Here is a 14882-nt window from a genome sequence, read left to right on the forward strand (position 1 = left end):
GTTTAATTTCATCAAAACTCGCCAATCCTCAATTAACCTGAAAGTCTTTCCATGCTTCGGATTTCGGAGTGTAGGGCTGTGATAATCGGATAACAACGGCCAATAGCCCAGAGCACCCAATTGGGTTTTGCAAGCGATCCCCTCAATTGACATTGAATTCACATCTTATCCGATACTTAAAAGTGAACAGAATCAACAGAAAACAACAAAAGTGACTCTAACTCGTGGTGGTACGGGGTGGGTGGTTCTTGGGTGCCGTGCTGTCTGCAGTGCCGGCCCACATACACAAGAAAAACCCCAGAGTGCGGGACAAAATACAGAAAAAAAGCGGTATCTAAAAGGACAGATCGGCCTTATTCCAACACAGAGGCCATATTGCCCAAGGCTTCCCACGCGACTAAACTTTGCCGCTCAACTAAATTCACCCCATTGAACGATCTGTGATTTTCAAATTACACATTGAAGAGGCGCTGACTAACTTAGAACAGCCTTTGGGTCAAATAATACCATGAGTGAAAGTGAACAACCGAAGGTTCTGAACGAGGAATCGAGACCCGAGGAGGTCCCAGTTGTGGCAGAGACCAGCACGCCTCAAGAAGAAGAGGTTGCTTCGAAATCTGACCCAATTGAAGAGGATCAACTGGAATCCAAGGACAATGAAGAAACCGAACCCACCCAGAGTGAAGACGTGAAGGAGGCTCCTGAAGAGAATGACGAGGCCGTCGAGTCAGCAGAGGCTAAAGCCGAGCAGGCAGACGACGAATCCAGTCCTGCTGAGAATGGTGTCCAGGAAACACTGACCCCAGAGGTGACTAAGCCCGAGGAAGACGGCAAACCTGCTGAGGAAGCAGTCGCCGAGAACGCTCAGGACGACGACGCCTCCAAGGAAAACGGCTTTGCACACGACAAGCCATTGCCTGAAATCAACATCGCTGGAACCTCGGAACAGGCCCAAGAGGCTACCAAGGAGCCCGAGGTTCCAACCAAAAAGTACTTCAACGCCACCGTTGATAACATCCAGATATTCAACAAGACATTTGAGCATATCCTTGGCAGCAAGGAGGCCAAAAAGAACGATCAATTGAAGAACGCGACCCAGAAGGCCATCGATTCATTGAACAACCTGTCTTCTAGAGACCCACACGTTATGTTCGACGCTTTGAAAATGGCTTGTGAGTTGGGAAACCACGAATTGAAGAAAAACGCTGTTGACTTGTTTGCCAAGTTGTTCGACTACGCTCTGTTTGAGGACGAGAGCGACAGAGTTAAGCTTACCGATGCATCGGTTGACGTGGTGTCTGCTTGCTTCGAGGGCGAAGGCACCGATCCTGAAGTGGAGTTGCAAGTGGTCAGAGCCTTGATGCACAGCATTCTACTAATGCCAACCCACGGCGCGTCTCTTCTAAAAGCAGTGAGGCAAATCTACAATGTGTTCATCTTCTCGCTCACCCCACGGAACCAGGCTGTTGCGCAGGGTATTTTGACTCAGGTGATTGGCGCCATCTTCCAAAGAGTTCAGGAGTCTTTGGCAAACAAGTCAAGGATGTCCAAGTCCAGCAGTAATTTTAATCTCAAGCTGGACGAGGCCCCAACAGAAGACGATGAGCCCAAAGAGAAACTCACCTTGGCTGCTTTGGAGAACAATTCTAGCCTAGATCTGGAACGCGTCAATGAGGCTAACTTGGCCTCTGAAAATGACGAGGACTTGGCTGTGAAAGATGCATTCTTGATTTTCAGAGCAATGTGCAAGCTCTCCATCAAGGACCTTGATACCGACAATGTCGACATGAAGTCACACTCTGTTCGCTCCAAGCTTCTCTCGCTACACATTATCCACACCATCTTGAAAGAGAACATTGATATCTTCTTGAGCAAAGACGTGGTAATCCTTTCGTCCAATTCTGACGACAGAACACGCTTGATCGATGCAGTTCGCTCATACTTGTGTCAAGCTTTGATCAAGAACGCCGCTTCTCCTCTTGCTCCTATCTTCGAATTATCGCTTGAGATCTACTGGCTTTTGATCTCCAACTTGAGATCCGACTTCAAGATGGAAATTCCTGTCTTCTGGGAACAGATTTACATGCCTGTTGCCGAGATGAAAACATCAACGCCTCACCAAAAACGCTACTTGCTTTCAATCATTGAGCGTCTTTGCAGTGACTCGCGTTGCCTCATAGAATTCTACCTCAATTACGACTGTGACAGCGATCAACCTAATATTTGTGAAAAGATCATTGATTTGTTGACAAAGTTGTCGTTGTCCCGTGTTGAGGTCACATCTACCCAAAAGGCTGCTTACCGTGAGAACGGCCGCAAGGGTATTTCTTTGTACGATATCAGCAAGATTGCCAATTTGACAAGTTCAACTATGTCTTCCAAGCCACCAGAGCCTGATATCTACAACAGCTTCCCCCTCGAATACGCCATGAAAATGTCTTCCATTAACTGTACCGTGGCATTCTTGAGATCACTCTATTCATGGGCTCAAAAGAGTATCAGCACTTCCAACAAGCTCAACAATGGCTTGAATGGCTCTAGAACCAGTCTCAACGCGGGCAGGACCTCGAACGGTGAGTCTCCAAACTCCAGCCAAATCACTTCAAGGAATGCTTCATTTGTTGGACCATCTAGTAGTGCCGAGCCTTCAGAGATCAACGACGACCCCGAACAATTTCAGAACCTGAAGCAAAGAAAGAAGGCTTTCTTGGAAGGTGTAAGACAATTCAATCAGAGACCAAAGAAAGGCATCAAACAATTCATCGAGAACGGCTTCATCAAGTCAGATGATCCTGAAGAAATTGCATTATTCCTTCTTAACTCAGAGAATTTAAGCAAGGCAGCTATCGGCGAGTTCCTTGGTGAGGGCGACGAGAAGAACGTCGCAATCATGCATGCTTTCGTCGATCAGATGAACTTCAACAGTACGGGTTTTGTGGATGCCATGAGGACATTTTTGCAGTCTTTCAGATTGCCAGGTGAGGCTCAGAAGATCGATAGATTCATGTTGAAGTTTGCTGAAAGATATGTTCTTGGAAATCCAGGTATTTTCTCGAATGCAGACACGGCTTATGTTTTAGCCTATTCCGTTGTGATGTTGAACACCGATCAGCACTCCCCTCAAATCAAGAACCGTATGTCTGTGGACAGCTTTGTTGCCAATAATAGTGGTATTGATGACGGAAAGGATCTTGACAGGGAATTCCTCGAAAAGATTTACTACGAGATCCAGCAGAATGAGATCAAGTTGCAATCTGAGCAACATGCGGCGCTTCTTTCTGGTGACCCCTCCGTGGCTCCAGTCACATCAGTTGGCTTTTTCGGCGGTAGAGACTTGACAAGAGAGGCATATTTGCATGCTTCCAAGGAAATGTCTACCAAAACTGAGAAGCTTGTGAAGAATTTGGGCAAGAAGATGAAGTCCGATGATCCACTGGGTTCCGTGTTCCATGCTGCCTCGCATGTTATTCACGTAAGAACCATCTTTGAGACATTGTGGATGTCTATTTTGGCTGGTTTGACTCCTCCTTTCAAGGAATATGATGAGGATGATATCACCAACGTCTGCCTTGAGGGTATCAAGCTTTCTATCAAGATCGCGTGCATGTTTGATATCTCATACGCAAAGAAATCCTACATCAGCGCTTTGGTGCAATTCCAAAGTTTGACTAACATGGAAAATATCAAACCCAAGAACGTTGCTGCCGTTCACATCATGTTGGACATTGCTATTAGTGAGGGCAACCACTTGAAGTCCGCATGGACACAAGTTCTCACATCCATTTCTCAGCTCGAGCGTTTGCAATTGATTGCTCAAGGTGTGGACCAGGACTCAATTCCTGATGTTTCGGCTGCAAGAATGGTGAACAGAACATCCATTGACAGTACCACTTCATCAGGTTTCTTCAGCCTGTTCACTCCATCGCAATCCGCGTCCATGAAATTCCACAACCAACAACTTAGCCCTCAAGCTGCACAGCTTTTGTCCAGAACTGAGTTGAGTGTCGCTATGGATAAGGTTTTCACGAACAGTGCTGAGTTATCAGGTGAAGGTATCAAAGACTTTATTGAGGCTCTCAGTAAGGTTGTGTCCGAGGAGATCGAGTCTTCGGGCTCATCAGCCAATCCTAGAATGTTCTCGCTTCAGAAGGTCGTTGACATCTGTTACTACAACATGAGCAGAATTCGTTTGGAATGGTCTCAATTGTGGGCAATCATGGGTGAAATTTTCAACACTGTTGGCTGCAATGCCAATATTAATGTCTCGTTTTTTGCCTTGGATTCTCTTAGACAGTTGTCCACCAGATTTATGAACATTGAAGAGTTGGCACAATTCAAGTTCCAAAAGGAGTTCTTGAAACCTTTTGAGCATATTATTGTTCACAACCCCTCCCCTGATGTCAAGGATATGGTGGTCGAATGCATGAACAATTTGATTTTGGCAAATGCTTCTCAGATCAAGTCTGGTTGGAAGACAATTTTTAAGGTTCTCACAGCTGGTGCCCGTGAGAAGAAGGATTCCATTGTGACCAAGTCCTACAAGCTCGCTTTCACAATCAACAAGGAGTACAGTGAAGAAGTTCGCCAGCAGGACTCGTTCTCTGACAAGGTGGAATGCTTTACTCAATTCGCCAAGAACGAAAAGTTCCAAAAGGTTGGTCTTCTTTCTCTCGAGGTTTTGCTGAGAATGATTGTTAAAATTGCTGGCCTCGCGGAAGAGGAGGAGAAGAATGGCAAGGTTGTCATCCGTGGCTCTGAGAATGCAGACTCGTTGAAAAAGCTTTGGTTCCCAGTTTTGTTTGGATTCTTCGATATCATCATGACTGGCGAGGAGCTTGAAGTGAGATCAAGAGCATTGACCCATTTCTTCGACGTGCTTTCCAAATACGGTGCCAACTTCAAGGAGGACTTTTGGGATGAAATCTGCCACAAGCTTTTGTTCCCTATCTTTGGCGTTTTGGCCGACCCTTGGAAGTTGAAGTATGACGAAGACAACAGTGCTTCAGAGAGGGATAGAATTTCCTTCTGGGTGTCCACAACTTTGATTCAGGCACTCAACAGCATGGTGTCCCTCTTCACTCAGTACTTTGACAACCTCACGCCAATGTTGAAGGAGTTCTTGGACTTGTTGATCAACTGTATCTGTCAAGAGAATGATACAATCGCCCGTACGGGTAAATCGTGTTTACAAGACTTCTTGCTCAAGAATGCCGAAAGACTCAATGACCAGCAATGGGATCTGATCACAGATGCGTTTGATTCGTTGTTCGACCTCACTACTGCCAATGAGTTGTTCAACTTGGACCCATTGAAGAAGCATGGTGCTGAAGACGATGGTATTGATGTCCCACTTGACCTCAATGACAGCTCGATGCAATCACACGAGATGGCCTCTCCTATAACTGACGAGGCTGAAGAAAGATTGCAAAGATCTAAGGACAAGTCGTCGATTGTCATCAAATGTGTGCTTCAGTTGTTGATGATCGAAACCTTGCTGGAGCTCTCTGTTGAAGAGGCTTTCTACGATCACATTTCTCACCAACATTTGATGAAGCTTGCTCATTTGTTGGAGTCGAGTTACAACTTTGCCAGATCTTTCAACGACGACTACGAGCTCAGAGTCAGACTCTGGAACGCTGGTGTTATTGAGAGACTTCCAAACTTGCTCAAGCAAGAGAGCATGTCTTCGGCTGTCTTCTTGAACATCATGTTCAGACTCTACTGTGACAATAGCAAGGTGAGTGGCGAGGCTAAGGACACTATCTTGAAGTCTGTCGTTCCACTCTCCAATGACATCGTTTCGAGGTTTGCCGATCTCGACGAGTCCAACCAGCAAAAGAGCATTTCTACGTGGAAGCCGGTTGCCATTGAGATCCTCAGGGGTTATGTGGAGTTTGACGACTCGGACTTTTCCAAGCACGCGCCGGCCATGTACAAGCTCTTATTGAAGTTGTTTGACAGGGGCATGTCGCAGGAATTGAGAAAAGCATTGCAGATGTTTTTCACGAGAGTCGGGGACACATTTTTGGGCAGTGACCAAGCCTAAAAAGGGAGTGGCTGCAAAAATAAGGGTATCGGGGTGTATGCAACAAGAGCCCCATATGTCGGTCACGCCTCACGTGAGCCCAAAGCTAAAAGATCTCAGTGTGGTTGGCGAGGTGAGACTGGGGAAGTTTCGCAGCAATTTGTTAGGCAAGGCTCCACAATGTGCGCACCTAGATCTGGTGAAGCATGACGCCGCAGGTCGCCATGGATTGAAAAGGCTTGGAGCTTGTCATTAGAGACTTCGAGGGAACAAGGGCGGTCTTTGGCAAAGGCCGACCCGGATACATAATCTTTTATTAATGCTGACATAATTAGGAACCCAGGTATGCCACTTTTGGAGGTACGGGTGTGCTCGTTGGACGTTCGCTCTGACGGTTTTTTTCTTCTATGAAAAATTTTCTTTGGGACTTTCTTCTCCTTGCTGAACTCCGAACGCTGTCGAATCACGACAACCATGTCTTTTGAAAACAAGGTATGTTTTATCCATTTTTGCAAACTGGAGCACCGATGAATTGGCCCTCAATTCGTCGGAAGACGTATTCCCGAATTGGGCACTGAAGCAAAATTGGCCGACTTGAAACGATCTTGACGTGGGTGACCAAATTTCCTGTCAATTGGAGTTGATTGGCTCTCCGACAACTCACTGCTTTCAACTGTGTCTCAATTACGGGCCCTGACGTGGCGGTTCCATCCAACCCTTGCTACCCCAGAAACTCCGGAATCCTTCGCAGACCTCACCCCACCAGCTACTAACCAAACCAGAACTTGTACGCTTTATTGGGTAACGATGTGGAGGACGAGCTGGCGCTCCCTCCTCAGGCTCCAAAAGAGATTGTGAGGAACACCACCTCTTCCAAGAAGAGTGACGTTCCTCCAGCCAAGGCCGACCCAGCCAGAGCTAAGAAGAACAAGAAGGGCCCTACTGGTAACGAGGCTGCCCTCAAAAACAAGAGCAACAACAAGGATGTTGCTCCTCCATCCAACACGCCTTCTTCCAGAGAGAAGAAGCCATTTGACCGTCACTCCAGAACCGGCAAGACCGACTCCAAGAAGAAGTTGAAGCAGGGCTGGGGCTCTGACGACAAGAGAGAGTTGGACGACGAGACCAACGCCACCGGCGATGCTTTGGTGGAGTTGGAGAAGGAGGCTGCCGAGAAGGGCGAGCCAGCTCCTCCAGCTGCCAAGTCCTTGCAGGACTACTTGAACGAGTTGCAGCTTGCTGAGAACAACTTGGACGGTAAGAGAACCGTCAGATCCGCCAACCAGGGTGCCGAGCAGAAGTGGGCCGAGGGTGAGGTTGTGGAGAAGCACACCGAGGACTTTGTCAAGGCCACTCACGCCAGAAAGCAGAAGCAGAAGGCTTTGAAGGAGAAGAAGTTCTTGGACTTCAGCGCTGTTTTCGCTGACGAGGCTCCTAGACCTCAGAGCGACTCTGCTAGAGGCGGCTTCAAGGGCTCCAGAGGCCCCAAGCCAGCCAGAGGCGGTAAGGGCGGCAACAACGCCAAGAAGGCCCAGCCACCTGCTGTGAACGACAAGAACTTCCCATCTTTGAAGTAAGCCGTTCCCGGGTTCTTGATTTCAGCGGAGCAGTTACGCCAGTATGAGTAATACACGAATCACTAGCGAGAGAGAGTAGACGTAGGGCAGTGGGCCAAGTTACTTGGAGGTTTAAAGTCAGAATTGGGCTCTGGAGGTGTATCTACGGGTCTAGTAGAGGGCGCTTCTGAGACACTGGTAACTGTGGATCACACAATTTCAATATCATCAAGAAACATATTGCAAGCGTAACTATACAACATTCAATTTCTTAAACGGGCTGGTTGTGAAACCTACCTGGCCGCCAAAAAGCAACGGTGTGAGGTCGGTCAAGGTTGTTCACTTGCATGATTTACGTTTTGCACCCATTTCCTCAGCAATGTCTGGGAACACAGCCCAGCTACAAAGCACGACATTTACGATAAGTTCCAGAACCGTAGACCCAAAAACCACTGTGATTCCAACAATGCCGTCATCGAATCCAAAAAACGTAATTTCCGTCCCCGTCCTTCGTTCACCTTGATCAGCCGAGGTTGTGGTCCTGGTCCTCATGGTTCCTCATATTACCACACCTTAGCCGACGATTCCCCAGCCACACAAGCCCCTACATTACAATACCAATTGAGCCAAAACACCCAATCAAAAAACTCAAATCCACCATTTTCGACCCCATTTCACACAAATCCAGCACACCTCTAGCACCTTCGACGATCGACATTCCTCGAGAACCCTTCAACAACCGACTCACAATCGTCCAGATCGGCTCCAAGCCTCCATACCCAAAAATGTCATCTTATCAGATTCATGACCTCTGCCAAAATCACGCTATCCTGGGCACCCCACCGTGCCCCATTTTTATTTTTCACCTTCAGTGACCCTTTACGGCATTGCTCCCAGCAGAACAACCAACTTTGGTCGATCTGCATTTTTTTCTATTTTTGGGAAAGAATCCCCATAATAATCGACTCTTTCCAAATCTCGATTTTCAGCCGACCTCGGAATCGTCCTAGACTGACCGACTGACGGCCTTATCAGGCTATGGCGCCTCTTATCCGGATCCGGATAACACAGGTGCGGGTCACACCGTGGGCTGGTCTCAGGCTTGTCTGTCATTCACAGCGTGGGAGCGGAAACTGCGCTATGTGCAGTACCACCATTGTCTGCCGGAAATTTGCACCCTCTCGAGGCAAGTGACTCAGCGTGGGAGGCCCATGTTTGTCGGGAAATCAGCGAATGAGGAGGAGAGTTGGGCGTTGTGTTGGGGTTTTTGGCGGACGGGGTCGCGTCACGTGCTCATGTGTCCTATCCCCGCCTTGACAAAATTGCTTTTTCTCCGAGCTAGCCTGTGGCGGCACTACCGAAAAAACAACAGAATTTGTCACGGTGCGACGCACCAGAATGTAGGAAGCCTCTTTATATCGAGCCCGGTGTCTCACGAAAATACATATGGATTTTTCAGTTGCTAAACAAGAGTCATAAAAAACAACCCCCTGCAACAAAACAACAAAAACACACCAACCTTACAAATTTATTACCGTTCATTTATTTAAACCCCTCCGACTACCCCAGATTTTAAAGTCCCCCCGCCATGAACACGGAATCCGGGGTCCAGGAGGACTCAACAAAACCAACAACACAGTCCGCCAATTCCAAGTCCAACGGTCCCACCAAACATGTCACCAAATTGTCCACGTCCTCTCCCGAGGCTATCCGTGTTGCCGCCGAAATTACCCCTACAAGGCTCGCCAACCTCTTAATTAAGAAAGGTCCCTTGCCCATTCGGTTAATCACGTCTCAGTTGGCCGTGGAGGTGCCTGGCTTCGATCTCCTTTCGCTTTCCAAGCAGCGTAGACTTATCATGGCTGCTATGGAAGCCGGCGACGTGGAGAATAACGTTGTTTTTGAGAAAATCGGCTGGGGCCAGTGGGCCGTGCGTCGGAAAGACTCAGACTACATTGTTACTGAGGGCAGTGCTACCGACGATAAAGCCAAGATTAGCGTCCAGGAGCTTAAAGAGAAGGCCAAGCTTGGTTGGTCGAAGAAGAAGGAGCTGGTGTCTGGCACTCGCAGAGACTCGATTTCCAATGGCAAACACAATCTTCACAATGTGAGTGTGCCGCTAGATGCAGCGTTGGAGTCTGAGCTGGAGCTGGAGGACGAGAACTCGCCGTTTTCCGATGACGAGCTCCCCAGAATGGCCCGTTTTGATGTGGACGACAATGCTATTGCGGAGGACTCGGACGAAGACGATATGGATACCGCCGAGGACGGGCTTTTCCAGTTTGACGACGAATCCAAGGACAAGAAGCGGAAGAAGCTGCCTCCGGTGCTGTTTGCCAACAGGGTGCCTTTGAAAGTGCTGCCTCCTCCACATCTCCAAGGTTCTCGCCGTAAGCTGTCTGGAGCCAACTCGGTCACGAAAAACACCCACACGGGCTACACAAACAGACACCAGTTGTTCAGCCGCCTGAGACTCAACTCCATTGAGAATTTGGACAATTACATTGTGTCTTCTGCTCGTGGCCTGCTGATCCTGGTGTCTTCTCCTCCTCCTGCCTCGTCGGTGCTTTCAGTATCGCCAATTGGCTCGTGGCTGAACTCTAATGGCCATCTCCACCCCGGCGTGACCGTGTCGCCCGACAATTTCGGCAACAACATTGGAGGCAGAAGGAAGCTGAGTTTCAACGAGTCCAGTATCCGCTCTACATTGCTGTCGTCGCTCCCACGCAACGGTGCAAATCCCAAAATGTCAAAGCAGGATGCCTCCGACACCGACGAGGAGGACTGGGCTACAATTGGCGCCGAGTCTTTGCGCAAACACAGTGCTGGTTCGCTGACAACGCCTGGCAAAGAGGATACCCTACGTAGCGACGAGAAACGGGCTGCTCGTGCGTTGGTCGATTTGATGTCGATCTAGCTCCTCTAGCTGGCCTGGGTTGTTGCGGCCGCTGCAGGGCAGGTCCTGGCAGCTTCATAGTATAGAAAATGTATCAACCAAGAGGAGTCAGAGTAGGCTGTGGAGGGATAGAGATAGGGAGTTGCCTTCAAAATCTGGTAACGTCGAATATTCGCTCTATTGAGAGAGATCTACAAGTAGCCATTTTTAGACAGTTGCAAAAACAGACAGTTGACGGAATGTGGAGAACGCAGAAGCCTATTGTCATTCACCATACAGCAGCGTGGTCAGTGATTTCAACATCTATTTTCGAATTTGACAACATTTTTGGCAATTGATTTTTGGCCTATGGAAATATGACTTAGATTTAAAAACGAAGCAGAACTAGGTCTCCCTGTTTGTCTATAACTATGCAAGAGAACCAGCGGCATGCAATCGAACCAGCAGCATGCAAAGGAAACCATCAAATACCACCGCCACTTCGGAGAACTTTTTACAAATGGAGTAAGAAAATGAAGGTTCCCCACAAATTTGACTCCAACTCAAAATTCACATTTTCTATATTCAGCCAAAACGTCCATCCCTGATTCTCGGACACCCCTTCGGACCGTGCTTTTCGCAGCCAGTGCCCCACCAAGGCTTTTCCAATCCAATAAAGCAGAAACCATTATGAGAAAAAGCAAATATACAAAAATGAACCACAAAAGCCAAAAGATACTAAATCAAATAAATTTAACATTTCCTTCATACTTTCCAAACACCGTAGGACGTTCTCTTGCAGGGCCGTTCGATGCTGGAAGACGCGTGTATTTCACCCAATTAGGAATAGATATGGCGCGGCCGAAAAAAAGGTATACCCATCAACCACACGGTCTTTTCAGAAAAACCTACATCTCCAATGTCAGCGACAACGGTGCTCCCCACCGTGCAAATCAATGTCAATTACAATGAGCTCAAAACGCTGATTCGTGATTTCTTCACTCATTTCAAGGCCTCCTCCGATGTCGATCTCGATGTGGAACCTGAGTTGCAGGAGCTGGGTATCAAGTACTTGGATTTGTTGCAGAAGGTTGCCAACAGAGACGTCTCCACTCTCTATGTGGAGTTGGACGATATCAAGGCTTACCAGGAAAACCAGTTTTTCTCGTCCCAGCCCTCGCAATTGGGCCTGATGGACTTGGTCAACCAGATCCAGAAGAACACACACCACTTCACCGAGCTCTTCTCCTCTGTCGTGGACGATTTGATGCCCGAACCAACCAAGGATGTCTCCTACAAGGACGACGTTTTGGACGTGATCTTGCACCAGAGAAAGTTGAGAAACTTGCGTGTTTCTCAGGAGAACACCGATGAGCTCAACTCCTTGAACGCGGGCTTGTCTCAGCAGACCAACACAGACTGGCAAAACTCCCAGCAGCTGGGCGGCTTGTTGCAGGAGAACATGTTCCCACCCAAGTTGACCAGACGCTACCATTTGTACTTCAAGCCTGTGACTGGTAGAACCAAGGCTTTGGCTGTGAGAGATGTCAAGGGCAGCCACGTTGGTAAGATGATCACCGTCAGAGGTATCGTCACCAGAGTCACCGATGTGAAGCCTTCCGTGCTTGTGAACGCCTACACGTGTGACAAGTGTGGCTACGAGATTTTCCAGGAGGTCAACTCCAAGGTGTTCCAGCCTTTGACCGAGTGTACCTCCGAAGTGTGCAAAACAGACAACCAGAGAGGCCAATTGTTCATGCTGACGCGGGCGTCCAAGTTCCTGTCTTTCCAGGAGGTCAAGATCCAGGAGATGGCTTCCCAGGTCCCCGTGGGCCATATCCCCAGAACACTTACCATCCATGTCAACGGTGATTTGGTCAGACTGATGAACCCAGGTGATATTGTTGATGTTTCTGGTATTTTCTTGCCTTCTCCATACACTGGTTTCAGAGCACTCAAGGCCGGTCTTTTGACCGAAACCTACTTGGAGGCCCAGTTTGTTCAGCAGCACAAGAAGCAGTACGAGTCCCTCGAAATCACGCCAGAAATCAGAGAGCAGATGATGGCTTTGAACCGTGAAGGTAATGGAACCATCTACAGGCGTTTGGCCCAGTCCATCGCTCCAGAAATTTACGGTCACTTGGACGTGAAGAAGATCTTACTTTTGCTTCTCTGTGGTGGTGTCACCAAGGAGATTGGCGACGGTATGAGAATTCGTGGTGACATCAACGTGTGTCTTATGGGTGACCCTGGTGTGGCCAAGTCCCAATTGCTTAAATCCATTAACAAGATTGCCCCAAGATCCGTCTACACAACCGGTCGTGGTTCTTCCGGTGTTGGTTTGACCGCTGCCGTTATGAGAGACCCTGTTACCGACGAGATGGTGCTTGAAGGTGGTGCCTTAGTGCTTGCAGACAATGGTATCTGTTGCATTGATGAGTTCGACAAGATGGAAGAGGGTGACAGAACAGCTATCCACGAGGTGATGGAACAACAGACCATCTCCATCTCGAAGGCCGGTATCAACACCACATTGAACGCCCGTACCTCCATTTTGGCCGCTGCTAACCCCTTGTACGGTCGTTACAACCCTCGCTTATCACCCCACGAGAACATCAACTTGCCAGCTGCTCTCTTGTCTCGTTTTGATATCATGTTCTTGATCTTGGACCAGGCGTCTGAGGAGAACGACGAGCAGCTTGCAGAGCACGTCACCTACGTTCACAGAGAAGGAAAGCAGCCTGAGATGGACTTCACGCCGTTGGACCCTCATACCATCAGACAGTACATTTCAGTTGCCAGAACCTTCCGTCCCGTCGTCCCCAAAGAGGTTGGTGACCACGTGGTTCAACTGTACATCAGAATGAGAAAGGAGGCCCAGAGGAATGAAGGCTCCGTCAAGAAATTTGCACACATTACACCTAGAACGTTGTTGGGTATCTTGCGTATCTCGCAGGCGCTTGCAAGAATCCGTTTCGACAACGTGGTGAGACCTACAGATGTGGACGAGGCACTTAGACTCTTGAAGGTGTCGAAATCCTCGATGGACTCGAACGATGACGTGGAGAGAGAAGACGTGACCACCAGAATCATGGGCAGCATCCGTCGCTTCATCAGAGAGAATGATGCCGACAACAACACCATCAACGTGGTTGAATTGTACACCAGATTGGCTGGTATGGGCTACACGCAAGAGCAGATTGACCTGTGCATCAACGAGTATGCACACCTTGGTGTGGTGCAGCTTGTGGACGACCGTGAGTCGTTGTTGATTGTGGACTAAGGGTGTTGCAGAATGCGCACATTGATAATAAGGCTGACAGCGTATCGGGACGTCTAGTTGCCTACACATGTATTTTACCTTGAGCTAATAAAAAAGATAACAGGATGGTGAACGTAGGCACCGCAAACAAGAGCCAGAATCAACCAGGATCAGAAATTCCAGACAATCCAGACAATCAAAGTGATCTGAGACACAGTGACATTACAGACCTCCCCAACCCGACTGCTCCAATTGTATCAGGGATCCTCGAAAAGAGGAAACAAAGCATCAATGCCAGTCAGCAATTCTCAAGAAGAGGTTCTGCTAGAGATCTCCATGATCAAGCTCCAAGAAACCCTGCTTCCACGAATCGTGAAGCATCTCAAGAACCTGAACAAACCAATGAGCAGAAAGTCACAGATAAGCTAAAACCGTGGGTTCTTGAAAACAAGGGCTCCGTTGCACGAGACCACATGGCCAATGAACGGACCTTTTTGGCCTGGATGAGAAGCGCCCTTATGACACTTACTTTGGGTGTCGCTTTCATCCAGATGTACTCAATTTCCTCCAGAGCCACGCATGCGTTGGTGAAAGATGCAGACGAGAAGTTGAGGCAAAAGTTGACCCACGAGAATGCTGGTCTTGACGTCTTGGCCAGACCGTTATCTATCATCTGTGCTGTTTTCGCTGCTTTCATGGTATTTGCTGGGTATTGGCGATACCTCAGGGTGCAGCATGCAATGACCAAGAATCAGTTTCCTGTGAGTCGGGCATTCACGCTTACGGTGGTGTTGTTGGCATTGGTGGTGCTAGGTTTAGTTCTTGGGCTAGCTATCAAAACCGGTGGATAAGGTCTGCGTCGTTATTCACGATTGATACCATTAAAATGTCGAGTTAAGACTACAGGTGGACTCAGGAGTGGTTCTTGATGAAAATGGCCGAATTGGCATAAGGCATAGCATTAAGATGTCACAACTTGCCCGAAGGCCAGTGCCAATTGACCCAGTTGAGCCTTGTTTGGTACTGAACCAATTGGGCCTTATTGTCCATTCATTGGGCATAATCACAAGAATTCATCACATTATTAAAACGCCGGATATTCATATTTGAAGGTTTCTCTCCATTCTGGTTGTTCATCTCCACCGTACTGCAATTTCAAGCTTT

General features: G+C 48.2%; 4 protein-coding genes across 4 annotated transcripts; all 4 read left to right on the plus strand.

The window, feature by feature from the left end:
* Nucleotides 1-508: 508 nt before the first annotated feature.
* SEC7 (Arf family guanine nucleotide exchange factor) lies at nucleotides 509-7602 on the plus strand (the record flags this gene model as incomplete). The annotated part of the gene is made up of 2 exons (XM_024859190.1): nucleotides 509-6010; nucleotides 6808-7602. 2 exons carry the CDS (start codon nucleotides 509-511, stop codon nucleotides 7600-7602), a joined length of 6297 nt encoding a protein of 2098 aa, XP_024712492.1.
* A 1567-nt stretch (nucleotides 7603-9169) lies between these two features.
* Nucleotides 9170-10498, plus strand: STB3 (Stb3p; the record flags this gene model as incomplete). The annotated part of the gene is made up of 1 exon (XM_024859191.1): nucleotides 9170-10498. The coding sequence occupies one exon, from the start codon at nucleotides 9170-9172 to the stop codon at nucleotides 10496-10498; it is 1329 nt and encodes a 442-aa protein (XP_024712493.1).
* An 877-nt stretch (nucleotides 10499-11375) lies between these two features.
* Nucleotides 11376-13739, plus strand: CDC47 (DNA replication licensing factor MCM7; the record flags this gene model as incomplete). The annotated part of the gene is made up of 1 exon (XM_024859192.1): nucleotides 11376-13739. One exon carries the CDS (start codon nucleotides 11376-11378, stop codon nucleotides 13737-13739), a length of 2364 nt encoding a protein of 787 aa, XP_024712494.1.
* Nucleotides 13740-13843: 104 nt separating this feature from the next.
* C7M61_003860 (uncharacterized protein) lies at nucleotides 13844-14569 on the plus strand (the record flags this gene model as incomplete). The annotated part of the gene is made up of 1 exon (XM_024859193.1): nucleotides 13844-14569. The coding sequence occupies one exon, from the start codon at nucleotides 13844-13846 to the stop codon at nucleotides 14567-14569; it is 726 nt and encodes a 241-aa protein (XP_024712495.1).
* Nucleotides 14570-14882: the final 313 nt, after the last annotated feature.

The sequence above is a fragment of the Candidozyma pseudohaemuli genome (genome assembly GCF_003013735.1).
Source record: "Candidozyma pseudohaemuli strain B12108 chromosome Unknown scaffold00011, whole genome shotgun sequence".
Lineage (NCBI taxonomy): Eukaryota > Fungi > Ascomycota > Pichiomycetes > Serinales > Metschnikowiaceae > Candidozyma > Candidozyma pseudohaemuli.